Genomic DNA, 19,391 nt, shown 5'->3' on the forward strand with positions numbered 1-19,391 from the left:
CACATGTCATGTAACACTGTAAAAGTTTTTTCAGTGTTTCATATGTATTAAACATGTTTGTCTATGAATAATTTTCTAAAAAATGCCATTTCTTTCATAAAAGCATAACATACAGGTAAAAATCACTTCTTTATTATGAACATAAAACATGTTTAAAAAGTATAACGTCCTCCATGAACATAAAACATGTTTAAAAAGTATAACGTCCTCCATGAACATATGGAGCAATAACTGTCATTACAACTTCATCAAAATCCTCTGTTTCTTTTATTCTCCTCCTCATGAAACCAGATAACCTTCTGAACATTTTTTGGCCTGAATGACCGTTTTGGCACAAATCTTCATCACAGAGTTTCTCTCTTGACCTACTGAACTTTGAGTTATCATGTCTGAACTCCATTCTGAACTCCTTCATCTTCTAGCACAGCAGCATACTGAGAGGTCCATTGTTCTGGGTCTCTGTCATCATACAACTGAAATAAAAATATGAATAATACTTAATGTTACTTTGCTATTTACTTTAATATACAGTGATTGGTGTTTTACACCACTTTCAGTACTATTCATTATTTCCTGGTGGTCAGTTGTTTTGGTGGAGGTAGCTGGAGTGCATTTTAATACATACATTTACAAGTTACTCAAACTATACATAAACCATTAAGACATATATTTGACTTACTACCAGCAGAAATTATTATTTTTAAAAATGCAAAAAAGTTTCAAGTTCTAGGTTTTTTATTGCAATATTTTCATAGTTGTTAAAATATCGTTCAGGTAAAAGTATAAATTTGGCTATTGGTTCTTTTCTTTGGAATTGTTTCATATTTGCTCTTGCTAGGGTCTTTAGTAGCTTTTTATAGGGTATGGGGTTTGCTCATTGTTGAAGGCAGTATGAAATGACATGTATAGTACATCCTTCCTTACCTTTTAACCTCTAAGGAGAGAGAGTAATTTTCTTATAATTTTTTTAAAAAGGAACTGTATGCAAGTGTATTTCTTTATAATTGGGGTTACATATTCTTAAGGGCAAATAAATGTGAACAGTTGGTAGTTGATGATTTAAATGGTGTTAATAACTTTTATTCAAAAACCTGCCTTACCTTAAAGTATTGAGAGATGACACAGATTTAGATTTCTGACCCCCCAAAAACCTGTCTTACCTTAAAGTATTGAGAGATGACACAGATTTAGATTTCTGACCCTCCAAAAACCTGCCTTACCTTGAGAGATGACACAGATTTAGATTTCTGACCCCCCAAAAACCTGCCTTACCTTAAAGTATTGAGAGATGACACAGATTTAGATTTCCGACCCCCCCAAAAACCTGCCTTACCTTAAAGTATTGAGAGATGACACAGATTTAGATTTCTGACCCCCCAAAAACCTGCCTTACCTTAAAGTATTGAGAGATGACACAGATTTAGATTTCTGACCCCCCAAAAACCTGCCTTACCTTAAAGTATTGAGAGATGACACAGATTTAGATTTCTGACCCCCAAAAACCTGCCTTACCTTAAAGTATTGAGAGATGACACAGATTTCGATTTCTGACCCCCCAAAAACCTGCCTTACCTTAAAGTATTGAGAGATGACACAGATTTAGATTTCTGACCCCCGAAAAACCAAGCAATCAAATGATCATGAGATATATTGCCTTGTGATAAAAAGGACATACACATTCAACATAACAACTATCTAAACTCATACCTGGCATACAAAATTTAAACATGTTCTTTTCGATATTTCATGTCTAGCTCTCTGTCCCCATCTAAAGTCATAAACTGCTGGATCTGTGTTAGGCTGTCTGATGTACTCAATATAACCCTGCCTCACAAACTCTTGTGTCAACAATTTCTTTGTGTCCCCAAATACCTCATGTGGCATGCTGAAAAAAAAATTGAAACATATACTTTACAAGACTCTATCTGCCACCATTAGGGCTAGGACTGGTTTGTGTCAGTTTAAGGTCAAGTGCAATCAATTTTCTGGTTCTCACATGCAGCATATATGTACATACAGTCAGATTGTAGTTATAAACAAACAAATGACACAAACTTTGTAATCCCTATTGTTCAAATTTATCTGCCTTCAAACTGGTCAATGGGAGATAACTCTAATGGAGTTCAGAATTCTTAACATTTTCAATGTCTGATATTCTTAAAATGTAACATAACTGATCAACTGATTTTAAGGGATAGACTGCATCTACTTATGAAGCAAAAACTGTATTATTCTATGTAACAGCTGTCACCATTGCTATTTTTCTGCATAGAAAGATTGTAAAAAAAAATAATCTGATTCCCTGTTTCAACTGTTCTTTGGCCAAGTAAGATTAAAAAGCTACTTCTTTGAACTGAAAAAGAATTTTAATAATTTTATTTATAACTATACTTACTCTTGATCAATTCCTAGCTTCCTGAGGGTGTGCCATAAATGAGCTTAAATGAAGAAAAAAATAACATGAAAGATACAAGCTGTAGTGATCCAATGAACCAATTTTTAAAAGAACAACTCACTTCAAGTTTGGACTATTTGGCCCTAAGGAGAAACCAAATAGTGGCAACCTGTTAAGGTAATGATGTAATTATCCTCTTCATTCCATAATCAATGAATCTTTCTAACAACTCTCTAGTGAATACTGTTTCTTTCTCATCATTCATTTTCAACAAATAAGTTTCAGACAGTTTAAAGGAGCATTAGCTGTCAAATTCATGTTCACAGATTTGACACAAATTCACATAATGGATTTATAACATATAAATAATTATAATGGAATTACAAAAAGTCTAATATAAACAATTAACAATCATGACAATGCATGGACTCGGTAATATGTATCAAAATTTCATGTGTATTTTTGGCTTAACATCATTTAATTAACCATCAAAATGAACTCCGAAGACTGCAGATGGTCATATAACCAGAAATCCAAGTAAATATAAATAAAGATAGCGTCCACGTGCAATTGGATTTTTCTAGGTCATTTCTATTTTGACATACTATGTGGACACCCATCTACTGTTAAAAATGGTATGATGACTTTTGGTTGGCTGACTGAAAACAAATTCTATTTAATTAATTTAGGGTTATTGCTACAAGTTCTTCATCAGGGTTCTCGCTAAGGATTTTTGAAGGCGAGTCCAGACACTTGTCATTTTTGGCCATGTTGAGTCCAACAGCAAGAAGAAAATATTTTATTGCAATATAATGTAACATTTTAGTCTCCATTTCCTAACAGAGCAATGAAATGACATTAAATTCAGATCACTTTTAAACTTTTGCTATAAAATGATGATATTTGTGTTTACCTGTGTTCAGTTTATACAAAATATTTCAATCTTGATGTATCTGTGGACTCACCAGTTTTGAAAATGGTGAGTCCAGACAGATTTTGATGAGTCCAGGACTCATGGACTCGCCTTAGTGAGAACCCTGCTTCATCATATATTGTATTTACAGCACTTGGATTTGAGTATGTACATATGAACATAACTTACTGTCTTGCATCACTTCACCATTCATAAAAACCAAACTCAACACCACTAGTAGTAATCCTGTCTTTGAATTATCTTCTTCTGGCCTGTAAAAAAACCATCAGAAATAACATGAACAAAAGAGCCATAAAATTTGTATCCTGCTATATGTAATTGTTATTATAAAAATGATGGTTTAAGCTCAATAAATCTGGAATCACATACTGGAAAATTTGGAAAAGGATCTTATTTTCATCAATTGTGAATAGCAACAATACACTTTTGAATTAACAGGTCCAAGTATACTAAAGCAAGTGTAAACATGTAAAACAAACCATTTCATCGGTGTTAAGATATGTCCATGTCCTGCTTCTTCTAACTCGTCTACATCTGTATCTATTCTATTAACTAACATATAGGTTCCCTTCAGCTTGTCCTCCAACTGAATCAGTTCTATACCAAATACCTAAAAATAAGAGTTAGCATATAAACAAGAATAGACATGTATAAATATCTCACTTGTAAAACTACCGCCAATGTTCATGAAACAGACAATAGATTAGGATATAAGACCCAAGTCAAACAGTAATTTAGAAAACTGAATGTAGATTTTTGAAATACAAAGATACATATAGAATAGAGAATGGAAAGGGGGAATGTGTCAAAGAGACAACAACTTGACCAAAGAGCATTAAACAGCACAAGGCCATCAATGGGTTTTTACTGAAGTGAGAAAATCCTGCCCAAGGAGGCATGCTTCAGATAAGACATATATAAGCAATTCAAATACTAAGACAAGAACTATAAGGACAATCACATGTCATAACAGCATATAACATTATTTGAGGGCACAACATTCTGACTTCAAAGATTTCAATATGACAATATGACAATATTGATTATACATATAATATGATTAAATAAGAAGATTATAAAAGATCAGCATTAAAATTACAATATCTCCCACCTATACCCATATTTTGTCTGTCTAAGGGCTATGGAGTATTCCGGTTATTGCTTCGTACCATGCCTTGTAGTACTTTATATCTTTGATTTTTGGTGGCTTATCTCAATTGCAATCATATCATATCTTCTTCTTTCTATATTAATCTGGAATCTGAACTTTTGACATAAACGACTACATGGACTATGTTAGTTAAGTAACCCATTTTTGTTGTTAAACAAACAAATGCAGCATAATAATAGACATGTTCCCTTTTCTTCAATGCCTGACAAGTGAAGCAGTGGCGGATCCAGAAATTTTCATAAGTGGGGGCCCGCTCTAATCAAGCTTCAGTGATTCCCTATATAAGCAACCAAATTTTTTCCCAAAAAGGGGGGGCCCTGGCCCCCCCTTCAAACCGCCTCTGTGAAGTAAATTACTAATAGCAGCAGTGAATGGTACTTACTTTAAGCAGCTTTTCTCCAGCCTTTTTAATCATATATGGGAATGTTTTGCTGAATTCTTTCAGAACCTGCTTATTGATATCTGTATCAAAACAAAATTATGGTAATGAAACAAAATACTTGTATGTATGTATTTAACTAGATGTGAAACAGGAATAACTATTATAAACATTAAACAAAATAAAAATGCATGTGTTTTCATGCTTTGTATACCTCTCTCTTAACATGCATAACTATAGAATCAGAGGAAGAATATGTCTGACAAATCAGCAGAAACACTAATACATTAAAACAAATTACAATGCAAATCTTTTACCTTTCTGAGCACCTGACATCAGCTGTTTTGATAAGGTTCATGTACTCAAGTCTTTGATTTCTATGTTGATTTTTGTACAGTTGTGTTTTTCATTTTTTTGCCATGGTATTGTTTAGTTATTTTTGAATTATGACTTTAAATATCCATTCGCCTCTTTTTTATACCTCATTTTTATCAAGCTACTGTTATAATAACAAACCATTAAGTCATTCCTTTCAGTATGTCTGAAAATGTGACAAAAAAGCTAAATGTTTTTAAGAGAATCAGCAAACAGCATGAACAGGAAGTACGTTTCTGACAGATCCCAGAATTTATCACACAATACAACTCATCACTGCCAAGCTGGTTATCACGTGAACAGCTACCAGACAAAGGATTGTAATGCTATACTATAAAGTGGGTGTAGCATGTTATGATTACCTATTTTCTTTATTGGAATTTTCTTTTGATCCATGATCAGCAGGTACTGTACCAGGTCATTTAATCTTTTCTCTTGCTCTGCAGGATCCATGTTCTGGGCAGCTTTTTCTGCCTGGGTCATTGATTGTGTCATGGATTGAGAAGCTGACATCTGAGAACCTGAAGGCATCTCATCGTCAACGTGCTGAAGAAAACAAATATATCAATGAATATTTTTCATGTCGGGACACTTAATAGTTAAAAAATGTATAGCCGACAATACAGTATGTGTTTTTTTCTCATTGTTGAAGATACCATGGGTTTTCTCATACCTATATATACCTATATTGTTCGTGGGGGAGATTGTTCTAAATTTTCTGACACCAAATCACTAAACACAAAATAAAAAAAATCCAGTTTTCTGATATAAGTGCACAAATTTGCACCTTAACCTAATCTGTGTTCTTTCATTGCCTTTGACACTATTTTCTCATATAAACCCAAATACTTGAGGCCCATCGTATCATGCTTTGTTGTACTCTCTTATACTCACAAGGTAATAATAAAATTGAGAATGGTAATGGGGAAAGTGTCAGAGACAACAACTCAACCAACATGACCAAAGAGCCCAAGGCCATCATTGGTTCTTCAGAAACACCAAGAAAATCATGCAGTCGGAGATGGGCTTTAACAGCTGACCACTAAAACAAGTGTACTAGTTCACAAAAAGTATATAGGTAGTCATCATAAAGCAGCAGAATATTTCAACAAAATAATTTGGGTTTCATAATTAGACATTTATATCATATATACTCAAAGAAATTAAAGAACCTTAGTGAGCACGCTCACATACCCCACGTCCCCACATTGTCATTGGAGAAATTAAATAAGTATAAGAAAAAAAAATTGTATAAGAAAAAATATTGAATAATAATTTCCTGTCAATATACATAGTATGTCCTTATTATCTACAAAATTTCATGAAATTCTGTTGTGTGTTTTCAGAGGAGTTGAGATGACAAACTGTTGCAGAAGTACAAATGTACATTGAAGCAAATAAGTTCAAAGGGGCTTAACTCCTAGAAAAAAAATTGAACCGTAATTTCCTGTTGATATGCACATCTACATAGTATGTCCTTATTATCTACAAAGTTTCGTGAAATTCTGTTGTGTGGTTTGAGAGGAGTTGCGATGACAAACTCTTGCAGTAGTACATTAAAGTAAATAAGTTCAAAGGGGCGTAACTCCTAGAAAAAAAATTGAATCGCAATTTCCCGTCGATATGCTCAACTACATAGTATGTCCTTATTATCTGAAAAGGTTTCGTGAAATTCTGTTGTGTGGTTTGAGAGGAGTTGCGATGACAAACTGTTGCAGTAGTACATTAAAGTAAATAAGTTCAAAGGGGCGTAACTCCTAGAAAAAAAATTGAATCGCAATTTCCCGTCGATATGCACAACTACATAGTATGTCCTTATTATCTGAAAAGGTTTCGTGAAATTCTGTTGTGTGGTTTGAGAGGAGTTGCGATGACAAACTGTTGCAGTAGTACATTAAAGTAAATAAGTTCAAAGGGGCGTAACTCCTAGAAAAAAAATTGAATCGCAATTTCCCGTCGATATGCACAACTACATAGTATGTCCTTATTATCTGAAAAGGTTTCGTGAAATTCTGTTGTGTGGTTTGAGAGGAGTTGCGATGACAAGAAACAGGACTGACGGACTGACGGACGGACGGACTGACGGACGGACGGGTCAAAAACATTATACCCTCCGCAACTTCGTTGCGTGGGGTATAAATATGAAAACAATGTTAATTTTGTAACAGGATGTTTTCTATGATACAAAATTATCAGTGTTACTGGTTACTGAGGATACTAGGTATTACTGACATGAACAAAATCTTTAAATCATTTTTTTTTTAGTTAACAATTTCTGGAAATTGGAATGGGCAAGGATTAGAAAATGTATATACCAATTATTATCATGATTATAGTTATTTTACTTGGCCTAATGGTGGTGCATGTTCTCCTTATTTATCAGGTTAAGAAAAACCCTCAAAGTAATGACTATTCCTTTTAATTAAGAGGAGTTAATTTCAAGTGATAACATGTTTTTATCAGTTTTAAAAGGGCACTAGCTGTCAAATTTGTGTTCACCCATTTAGCTCAAATTCGCATATTTGATTTATAACAGTCATGACAATATGAAACATTTATTCAATCTATTTTTAAAAGTCTTAAATAAACAGTTTACAGGTCATGAGCTGGATAATATGTTGCTTCCTTTTGTGTGTATTTTAGTCTAGACGCCATCTAATTAACTATTGAGTGGACCCTCAAACATATCTACATAACCTCCTGTAAACATAAACATGATTGATATAAATAGATAGCAAACTTGCGCAATTGGATTTTCCTAGGTCTGTTTGATTTAATATTATACATAATAGGTTAAAACAATATGGTTAAACTAATAATCATTTTTACCTGCATAAGCAATGATAAGAAAGAATTTTGTAGATTGAATCAGTCAATCAAATGGTTCAAAAAGTATTACGGTTTATAGGCTAAGAATAGAGTAGGGTACTCATTTTCGCCATAATTTTCCATGTTTTCTGCAGATTATGTTCAGGTCTTTACGTTTTTGAAGTACATGTATAATAATATTTCTATATGAAGATAACATCAAAAGCAAAATATTCTTAGCCTGAAAACATGTTTCTTTGAAAAAAAATCATCTGAAAAGTTAGATTAAAGGCTATTTGAAATTTCCTGATGTTATGTCAAAGGGGAACACATATTCACCGTTTTTACACATCTATTTAAAACCAAATAACTGCAGCTTTAACGAGTTATGTGCCACAGGGCCGATAATCGGCCCAAAGTCATACTCCTTTCAGTGCTAAAGGGCCGATTCATCGGCCGATTGAAATGATGTTATGAACTACGTAATGTACTATGACGTCGCCGTTTTTGTGATAAATTTAAACATTCGCGCGTTTTTTTTTACCAAGATTAAAGATATGAAAGGGGAGCTTTTTTATGAAATTTATGAAAATAAAATTATGTAAGGATGCGTTTATAAATATATATATAATATTTAGAACTAAATAGTCATAAATCCACTCTTTTTCCCCCCCCGACGCTTTTGCAGTAGGCCCTTTAGTATATATTTATTTATCGGACCACATATGAATTATCATGTTGTGATTGGTTAAACGCTGTCACGTGGTGACCCCCTATGAGACCGTATGGGGTTAGTAAGTTTCATATGGGGTTCATGACGCGTTAATGGCGACGTCATCTATTAATGTTGTTGTGTTTCATTGATTATTTTTCAACAAAACGCCGCAGAAAAAGTCTAGCGTCCGATAAATTCGTTATACGGTTAACTACTGACCCCCTACGGACCCATAGAGGGTGAATAAAATGCATAGGGGACTCGGCCTCCGGCCTCACCCCCTATGGATTTTACTAATCCTCTATGGATCCGTATGGGGTCAGTAGCGAACCATATAACTTATAGTATTCTAGGCTTACTTTCATAGAAGGTTGTCTTGATAACATACAGTTATGCCCATGTTCCATTTTAATGCATGGAATAAATTTCGATAATTTTTTTTATTTATTTTGCTGCGTTTAATTTTTCTAGGCTTTATACGACAAACGTTTATAGAAATTTCAAAGGCAAAACAGTTAAACATGAATAAAACAAGAGATACAAGGAAAAATATTTAATATTGCATTTATCTTGTGAAAATGTAATGTCCGAATTAAATATTTTTCTTGAGTAATGTTAATATGAATCTTGAATTTTGTATTCCAAGCTCATATAATGAAGTTGTTCACCAAAAATAATGACAAACTTTCTTTAATTTATAAGTACAGTCGATTCCACTTAATTGCATACCGCTTAATAGCATAATTCGGTTAATTGCATACTTTTCTCCTGCACAAAACCATTTCCCATTCATCTAATGTTAAATTGTCCGGTTATATGCATAGTCTTACAAGTGGCATTTCGGTTAATTGCATAGAAAATAATCCCCAGCTAGATATGCTTAGTTAAAACTGACGAGATTTTTGACCGGAAACGGCAATTTGGTAAGTATATTTTTCTTGAATGCATCATTATTTTCGTTATTATTTCACATTTACTTCTGTGTTTTTTAAATAAAGTTTTAAAACAGTTTCTTTCGTGTTTATATGATTATAAAAAAAGTCCTCGATGTGTACACAGGTAAAGTTACCCATATTCTATTTTAAGCCTCGAGCTCGAGGTCATAAAAATGTCAATCAGCTGATTGTTGTAAAAACACAACCATTCTATGATCTTCTATTTCCAAATGTGTTAATTATTGATTAGATTTCAAACATTGTTCATAAATTACATTTTTGGTGAATTTTTAAAACATTAACGCCTGCTAATTATCGATCATTATCCAATGTGTTAATCTCGTAATTCGGCTAGGGGTGATCTACATTTATGTTAAATATTACAGGACATTTATATATGGTTGAAGAATTTAATAAATCAATCTTTCATTTTTTATATTTTTTTAAAAGAACATTTACTTCCAATTATTATATTTTCTAACTTTCAACACTCGTGTCCAGCAAATAACCCGTACAGGGCCCCATTACCTGTTAACTGCTTTGCATATACGAAACTAACGAGGTTAAAGTGACAGTGTTACATCACTGTGTAATCGGTAAATACTGCATATCAAAGGCAGTTCATTACACATTTATTGTTTAAAATTATTATAAACTATATACCATTGTTAAACAGTTTGTTTTAATCAAAGCGTAACAATGTAATGTGTACATCCGGGTCATAGAAACAAATCTATTTTTAGAACAATTTTATTTTCGTATCACAGGTAAAGGAAAAGTCGGTACATAAATAAACTAAAAACAAGATGTGTTTATAAACTTTATTGAAAGTATGCACAATGAAATAAAATGTTTGACACTAGACAAATAACTTTTATTAGAATAAATAAGCATTCCATATGTTGTAAGTGGATTATGGACGTTCATCTTTCTTCAGGGATTTCCTTTTAATAATCTGCACTACCGATGTTATTTGACTCAGTAATTTGGCATTTCGGATATAAGCATACTCCGCTTTATTGCATAATTTCGTCTGACAAATAGGCTATGCAAATAACGGGAATGTACTGTAGTGACAAATTAATTTGCATTATCTCATGTGTCTCTTTTCGTATTACCGAATTTTGACTCGGGAGTACAATGTGTATGATTTTTAGACAGGTTACCTTCTCTATAGTAGGGAATTTCTGACTGGTATTAGTTCAAGTGAGGGCAACTAAAAGAAGTAAAGTTAAACTTAAAATCGGTGCACTTACTTTGTTATATTTTATGGAACACATAAGGCCCAAAAAAAATATATGTCTGTTTCCTGCTTCCAAGGCAAATAAATCAGGGTCGGTAGGTCGGGATTTTTTTTTTTTTTTTTTTTTTTTTTTTTTTTAAATTTTTGCACTCCCTGTCAGATTTGAAGTCGGTTAAATGTCATGTTTGGTTAGGGTCCTGTACCCCAAAATGATTTAATCCCTTTAAAGAAGCTTTAATTGAATAATCCTCCCAGTGCTGACATTTTTTAAACCTTAATTGTAGCACATTTGTGCTGGGAGCAGCCATTTTGATTGTTCGGGCATAGTAAAATACGGATCTGGATCGGACCGGAAACGATTTTTTTCCGGATTTGAATAAAAAGATCTAGGGTCGGGGGGTTTGAGTCAGGGTCGGTCGGGAAACAGGAAACAGACATATATTTTTTTTTGGCCTAAAATAGTTACCCCTCCCTAAAAAAAAAATAATATTTTACCTTATCTTGTTGCTATTATTAGAACCGGGACCAGAATATCTTATTACACGTAACTTGTCTAAATATTATAACTTCGGAGTCAAAGATCGGTATTATATGTAAGAAAATGGACTATTAGTAAAAGAAGTTTCATTTTCCCGCCACTTGCAGTTAACATCTTTTAGCGCTTTCAAACCTATACTATGACGTCGACATTTTTTGCGTTATCGTAAAGACAATCGAAAAAGACATTGGCACTGAAGGGGTTTTGTTTGAATTTGTTTGAATTTGTTTGGCAGCGAAAGGGTTAAATATTTATCCAATCAATTTCATCATAGATGAATAGCAGCCAGACATTTCAAAGGTGTAAAGAACTGAAATTTAGGGCAATCAAGTTGAAGAATTATTAAGAAATACTTCTTTGAAATCGTGTTTCATTCAGGATATTGGCTGAAAATCGTTGTCTATTTTTCGGACCTTTATGGTGGGTAGTGCCGAAATTTTGTTTCCAACCACATAATAAACACAATATTTGTGAAAAATCTAAAGATATATGCAAATTATGGAACTAAACAACTAGGTAGCTACTAGTGACTTAGCAAGTTCAATAAACTAATTGACCAGAATTTGCCAGTATCATGGTATTCACCACTGGCCTGGTCTGTACCAGTTTTGACCAGTTTTTGCCAATATTGTTCAGTTGTGAAATAGTAACTCATAACCCCCAATAAGGTTCTTTCATTTTAAAGCACAGATTGGATTCATGTTCTATTTATCTATGTGCTGCCAGGACGTCAACATTTCAAGTTTTCCAGGTTTGTGTGTGCATGTATATGGTGTATTTGTGTTCATAAAGTAAACAGCCAATTTTTGGTTGAACAGTAGAATTAGAAATCAACTTTTAACTCTGAAGTCATTTAAATTTTAAATTGACTCAATACAACAATTATATTTCTGCATATTTATATGCATATCAATACTTTACATTTTTTGTTCTTGGCATATTTATCAGTTATAGAAATTTTCTAATTATTAGATAGTGGCGCCATTTATTCCAGGTGTTGTTGGTGTTTGAATGTAGTTTATAGGTAAACTCGGCCTGTAGCAAACTCGGACCATAACATTAAGATCAAGATTACTAACTTGATGATGGACATAAGTTAATATGATACAAGAGATTCAGAGATGATGTTATAATACTGAGATATATTGATCTACAATGTATGTCTCTAATGATTTTTTTTAGAAAATTTCACAAAGTTAAGGAATGCCCTTTTAACCTTAAAAGGGGGGGAAAGGGGGGGGGGGGGGGGGGGGGGGTGGCTCACTGGGACTCATACCACATCTTGTTATATCTATCTGATCCCCAATTCATATGGTGGTCAACAGACCAAGTAGATGACAGCAAAAAATGTTCTAAATCCATAACTTATGGTGTTAAATTTTGAAGAAAAAAAAATAGATTAAATAGTGTCGATAACGATCATTTAAATACTACATGTATATTGTATTGGTATATATACATGATATAGAAGTTAAAATAAAAAGAGACAGGTAATCATTTTAACAAAATTGACTGATATGTTTTGTTATGTATTGTTCAATATATCATATAATATATGCTGCAAGTTTTTTCGTACAGGTATGGATCACAGGTATGGATAGGGGAAAAAAGGTAAAAAAAAACAGGAAGTGGTAAAAATAAGAAAATTGACATTTTAAAAATTGACAGAGATATTGGTGCCAAATTATGTCTTTAATCAGATACACTTTGACTTCAATAAGATCTACATTTTCCTTTATTAAAAAAAAAAATGAATGTTTTTTTTTTTTGTATTCTAGTGAAAAAATGTAAAACAAATCCCATGATTTTGAGACTTTTTACATAAAATTTGCATCAGTTTATTTGTACCAACTATTTTATCTGATTTATCAAAAAAAAAAAAAAAGTTCAATATTCATAAAGTTGGAAAGCAATATTAACCCCATTTATTACAGGTTGCAATGACTTACATTGATTTCCTGATAATTTCACATGTGAAATAAACATGGTTATTTCACTCTCTGACGTCATACAACAATAGGCGTTGTCAAGACGTCGATAACAGTGGATCAAAAGAAATTGTGAATGCGTAGAAAAAGATATAGTTCCTTACATGTTTTACATTAATTTCTTTGAAAAAAACTGAGAAAAAAACATTTGCCAATGTAATAAAAAGAATAACTAATTAAAGAATTCAAATATCGAAAAATATTCAACTCGTGGCTGAACAACACTGATAATTAACTCATGCGCTACGCACATTCGTGAATTAATGTGTTGTTTGGTCACTCGTTGAATATTTTTCTCTATTTGAATTCTGCGATTAGTTTTTCTATAAATATTTAATATGTATAAAAAAAATTATGTCATTTCTGTTGACATGTTACTTTCACTTTTCCCAGACTGTTTATATTGTCAGTATTTGTAAAAAAAAATTCATGCTTTTTTGTATTTGAATTGTTACATTTCAAATTTTACAAACTGTTCATTATTTTTACACGTTAGTGGGGCCGATCTGTAATGGGCCGAGTTTGTAACCGAACATTCAAACACTTTGATGACACTGAAAATTTTACATTTCCGTTGGAGTCAAATACGGATCAGATTTTCAAGAATATTGTTCGTCTGTTAAAAATAACTCGAAGGAAACAAAACTACGTGACGGGAATATATAGTTTGGTTTCAATTTAAGATATTCTACTTAAGCAGGGAATATTACTTTGACACTCAAACTTAAAAGAAAATCTTTTATTTACAAGAGAACTACCACATGGTTCAGCACGGTAACGTTTGATGATATTTTTTGGAAGTTTTGAAATTACACATAGCCTCGGTGTTTTGTTAATTAGTGGTATAACATTTACTGGTATTAGCTTAGTTTGTGTTCCGTATTTTATGGACGGAAATTTAAATTTGATTTAATTACAATTAAAATGCAGCTTTGACTGAAATTTTACCTTTATGATAATTTAACATTTCTAAAGTTAGGATAAATGATCTTTTACGTTTGGTGAAGATTTGTTCATTATGTGTTTCTGTGATACTTTTACCTTTAAGATAAGTTTACTTTTGTATAAATGTTGAGGAAAATACTTTTTCATGAGGTACTCCTTTTTAGGAGGAAGTTTCCCTTTAGCTTTACACAGGACAAAACTGGCAAATACTGGATACTATTAAAATTTTCCTTGTTTCTTTTTAACATGGTTTTCTATATAATATTATTTATGGTAAAATGGGAATTTATTTAAACATTTCTATTTTGCACAATTTTTTTTTTTTATTACAATCTAATAATTAGAAAAAATAATGATATTGGTATGGATAATTTATAATATAGATCTAATAACTATGTGAATTCCATTTTTGCTTTATCATGCACATTGGTCTTTTGATGTTGTCCCTACAAACTTAAGTCTTACACTGAATTTATACATTTTGCTTTGAGACCAAAATATTGTCAAAAATTATTGAAACGAAACTTGTAATTTAAGATTAAGAAAGGGTCTTCGGAACACCGTGTAGAAAGCATGATTTTGCATCATTTGTTCTATAGCTTCTAGGGCCTTCAGTGGCTCCAAAACCCTTCAAAAAAAATTTGCCTCGCTCTGTCCGGCGAAATATGTTTGCCAATACTTCTGAAAGAGGCTAGTTACAACCAAACTTTAATACTATGTATGTATGCAATACATGTATATGCAGTTGGGAATATGAAAGATTCATTTCTGCAAAGGATGATGATTAATTCTGAGTAAATGGTACACAAGGACTTGACTATACATGTATTATTTATAATAAACAAATCATTTAAAAATTGTATATTTTCGAATATCATAAATATATATAGTTGTGAAAATGAATAATCAGTCCCTTGCTTTAATGAATATGAAAAATCTTGCTTCAATAGTGCAGAAAATGAATAAGCTGTCCTCATTATATGGAAACTTATTGTTACTTGGGTATTAATATTAGATATAATGGCAGTTTTAATGTCGCCATCACTTTGCTTATGGAAAAAGCTAGGAAACTTAAAGCATATTTGAAAATAAAGAAAACAATAGGATTAGATAACCCTTGTTAACTTCTGGAAAAACTTTTTGATTCCTTAGTAGCCCCTGTTCTCCTTTATTGTAGAGAAATCTGGGGGATTATTTCGACATTTAAAGACAGTGATGCTTATGAAAATCTTGGGAGTACACTGTAAGGCCTCAAATGATGCATATCGTTCCGAACTTGCAAGACTGCCATTGAAAAATAGGATAATGTTATCTAGTATTAAATTCTGGGACCATTTAATCACTTCAGAAGGAAGTTTAATTCACCAAATATATAATGCTACAAAAAAAGGAACCCATGGGTTAAAAGGTTAAATATTATTTAATAATAATTATAATTAATAATTAAAATTGACAACAACACTTCAAAAGATCTGCAATTTTATTATCTATGTCTACATGTTTCGCCTGCAAGGCAGGCTTCATCAGGACAATTTTTATACAGAAATTGAGCCCCTGAAGTACTCCAAAGTGGTGCATTGAATTTGACGTCGTCATGGTGAGAGAAACAATGAAAAGTGAAAGTAGCAATACAGAGTTATAAATAGATAAGATAAATATAGAAAATTAAAGTTTGTATACAATGTAACTTGAGTTTGTTTTACTATTATATGATACATGAAATTGTTCTAAAGGCTTGGCATCTAATAGGACGAACTTCCCATGGTTCCTACCACTTCGCAAGGCTTCTCTTCCAACCTGGCCATAGTTGGAGGTTACTACTTCCCGGCGCGTCGGCAACAATAGGAAGATTATGATCGCCGCTGTGGATAATAAAATCGTCAAAAACTGTTCCTTTGTTAATTATTTGGTGACTCTATATAATTTTTGGATCGTCTGCAGTAGTTGGTCTGTATAATGGCATAGTTGTGAATTCCTGGTTCATTTAAGATTGGCGCCCGTGGTACGTTTCTTCTCGCGGAATTGAATTATTTAATAATATAATATTATTCAAAATTTAGGTTTATCATATTTGTCAAATGATAACCTTACTATTAAACCCCTGTTTGGTTTTATAAAACAAAGACTAATCGACCAGGGTTTTCAGGAACAACATGCAAATATTTCAGCATCTCCAAAATTAACAATTTTCCAGGGTGTTTACAAAATGAGTGAAAGGGCAGGTTATGTTGATGCTTTAAAAAATATATCAGATCGATCATCATAATGTAAATTAAGAGTTAGTGCTCATAACCTTTCCATTGAAAGAGGAAGATATTTAAAAGTGCCCAGAGATCAAAGAATTTGTGACATCTGTAAAAGTGGCAAAATTGAAAACGAACAGCACATGCTGCTACACTTCACAGGTTATTCCAGTATTAGAGAGACTTTCGTATTAAAAATGTTCAAAATTACAGGAAAAAATATAACCACATTGTGCGATAAAAATAAAATAAATCTTATACTTAATAATACATCTTATACAGCACTAAAATTATCTTCCTCTTTCGTAACAAATTGTTTAAATGCAAAAAGTAATCTATTGCAATAGATTTTCATTATACCTTTAATCTTTTATTCACATATATGTATAATTGTTTGTATTTTACTACCATGTATTGCAAATTGTTTATCTCTTCTGTCTTTACCATTCATTGTAAATGCGTTTGTGCCAATAAAATATTGTCTATTGTTATACATTTGTAAGACAAGGCTTTGAAGATAAATTGTTTTTAACATGATTAAGAACAAGATGTGTTAAAATCAGATATATGGGGTAATCTAGCATGTCTAGGAGGTAATTGTATTTAAAACTCTCATGAAAAAATGTATGTGTCACAAGTGAATAAATAGGATTTTTGTACTAATCCTCATTAACTTCAAGTTCAGTATACATTTGTAATTCAGACATGTGAGATATATAGGTATCATTGGGATACTTCGGTATTGGACTTTTATTATAAATCAATAATCATGATAATAAGTCCAGTAAGAAAGCATTTCCTCTCTACAATTATAGATATACATTGTATAAAGAAGATGCACACCCTGTGTATCAAAAGTCAGATCTGGCAGCTTTTATCTATTAATTTATCTTCATTTGGATTCATCTTTTTTTCTGCAAAAAAACATGATAATAACCCCCCTTTTTCTGCAATAAACATGATAATAACCCCCCTTTTCTGCAATAAACATGATAATAACCCCTCTTTTTCTGCAATAAACATGATAATAACCCCCCGTTTTTGCAATAAACATGATAATAACCCCTCTTTTTCTGCAATAAACATGATAAAAACACCTCTTTTTCCTTTACTGTTAATCATTGTTAATTAAATAGCTGGTCAGTGTTCATAAAACTATCACATGATTCTATTGATTAACAAGCACATGTTCTTATCTTGTATATCTGTGAGACATGTGCATTTGTTTACCATTTACAAAACTAATCATCAAACATCAAACATATAAACAATAAAAGGTAAAAAAAAGTTGTGCTGGTGGAGGGGTGGCAAGAACAAATGTCAATGCTATTTTTCTGATCACAAATATTATTGATTTAGGTGATTAGATTATCAAGAGAAAACATTAAGTAATATTTAATTACCTTTTAAGTTCTTTCTGTGAGAGCCCTGACTGTTGTTACAGTATTTTACACATAAATATCTGCCTTGCAGATTATTCGCTTATCTTAGTCTATAATAATTCTTCTTTTTTTGGAAGAATTGTTTTGTTTTAAAAGAAAATTACATGAATATACATACCAGAACATAACAGACAATAGGTTTACAATCACAAAAGTCATGAAGGTCACCCATTCAGAATCAACTTTGCACTTTTTTCATAAATATGTGGATTTCCTTCCAAAATTTTAAATAAATATTTGAGCCGGCAAAATTAAAACAATGATAGAAAGACGTTGCCTAGATAGGCTAGAAACTGAACAAAGGATTGAATGTTCTAGAATGACTATAATTTAATATCATTCCATACATGGAAACTGCATGTTATTTTAGTATTCTTTTTATTGACGAGGTAACAGATGGTATACAAACATGTCTAAGTTTTAAAAAATACACCTGAAATTGTAATTTGAGATCAGTTGAATATTAAATAGTACATGTATAACCAAAGTTTCATTCATTTAAAATACAATGTTTGTTATCTAATTTATATTTTCAGTTGTGGACATAAAACTTAGATTAGCTGGAATTCCTGGAAGAAATATTGGTTGTATATTTCGGATTATGCCTTAATTTTACAAGAATAAACTTGAGAAAGGCAGAACATTTGCAGGTTTGTTTTACATTGAAATGTCTTCATACATGTACATGTATATTGGTATTCTATAGCAAAATCATAAATGAACTTATTTCATACAATACATTACTTGTAGTTTGTTTGAAATGATGTATTATATGATCATTATATTGCACTAATGCAAAAAGCTTCAAATTAGCAATGTGTCATCTTGGACAAAAATAATTTTCAGAAGACAATGAAAGAGTTAAAGTTTATCAAGCTTTGGTATATACAATAAAAGGGTTACTGCACAAAAATTGGACAAGTATCCTTTGTAGCATATGAATAGCACACCAAGGTGTTTCAATAAAAATCTATTCATGATAATATTTCCCCTTAATATGCATGCAATAACCCTTAGTACATTCCTGATATTACTTTGAAATTTACTGATTATTTTCAAGGTTAAGAATAATATATGGAAAATTATTTACATGAGTGGTGAAGCACATTTTTCCATGCAGTGTGTTAAGTGACAGTGTTTTAATGTATTCATAATTGTGTTGTATTTAAATCTATTTTTATAGACCGACTATGAATTAATCAATAATTATAATTTTAATTTTAATGTTGTATAAAACTGCAGATTAGTTAAAACATTCTTCAATTGAAAATCAGTGATGT

At 31.9% G+C, this 19,391-nt stretch overlaps 2 protein-coding genes across 5 annotated transcripts in view; one reads left to right on the plus strand and one right to left on the minus strand.

Moving 5' to 3' along the window:
- Positions 1 to 116: 116 nt before the first annotated feature.
- On the minus strand, positions 117 to 18,298 carry LOC143066022 (non-structural maintenance of chromosomes element 3 homolog). Of its 2 annotated transcripts, none has more exons than XM_076239198.1 (8): positions 18,230 to 18,298; positions 5,617 to 5,800; positions 4,883 to 4,962; positions 3,809 to 3,939; positions 3,498 to 3,580; positions 2,396 to 2,438; positions 1,708 to 1,885; positions 117 to 473 (listed from the first exon to the last, which is right to left on the minus strand). In XM_076239198.1, exons 1-8 carry the CDS (start codon positions 18,281 to 18,283, stop codon positions 384 to 386), a joined length of 843 nt encoding a protein of 280 aa, XP_076095313.1. In that variant the 5' UTR covers positions 18,284 to 18,298; the 3' UTR covers positions 117 to 383. The 2 variants fall into 2 exon arrangements, with proteins under 2 accessions (XP_076095313.1, XP_076095314.1); XM_076239199.1 differs by lacking the exon at positions 18,230 to 18,298 and adding an exon at positions 12,415 to 12,504.
- Positions 12,134 to 19,391, plus strand: part of LOC143065976 (man(5)GlcNAc(2)-PP-dolichol translocation protein RFT1-like) — a 38,771-nt gene continuing 31,513 nt past the window's right edge. For 2 of the 3 annotated variants that reach the window (XM_076239195.1, XM_076239197.1), the window contains exons 1-2: positions 12,134 to 12,244; positions 18,648 to 18,761. The gene's annotated coding sequence lies outside the window, so the exon portion shown is untranslated. Of the gene's footprint in view, positions 12,245 to 14,116; positions 14,256 to 18,647; positions 18,762 to 19,391 lie in introns of those variants that run through there. The other variant, XM_076239196.1, reaches the window with a different exon arrangement.

The sequence above is a fragment of the Mytilus galloprovincialis genome, chromosome 1, assembly GCF_965363235.1.
Source record: "Mytilus galloprovincialis chromosome 1, xbMytGall1.hap1.1, whole genome shotgun sequence".
In the NCBI taxonomy this organism is placed as follows: domain Eukaryota; kingdom Metazoa; phylum Mollusca; class Bivalvia; order Mytilida; family Mytilidae; genus Mytilus; species Mytilus galloprovincialis.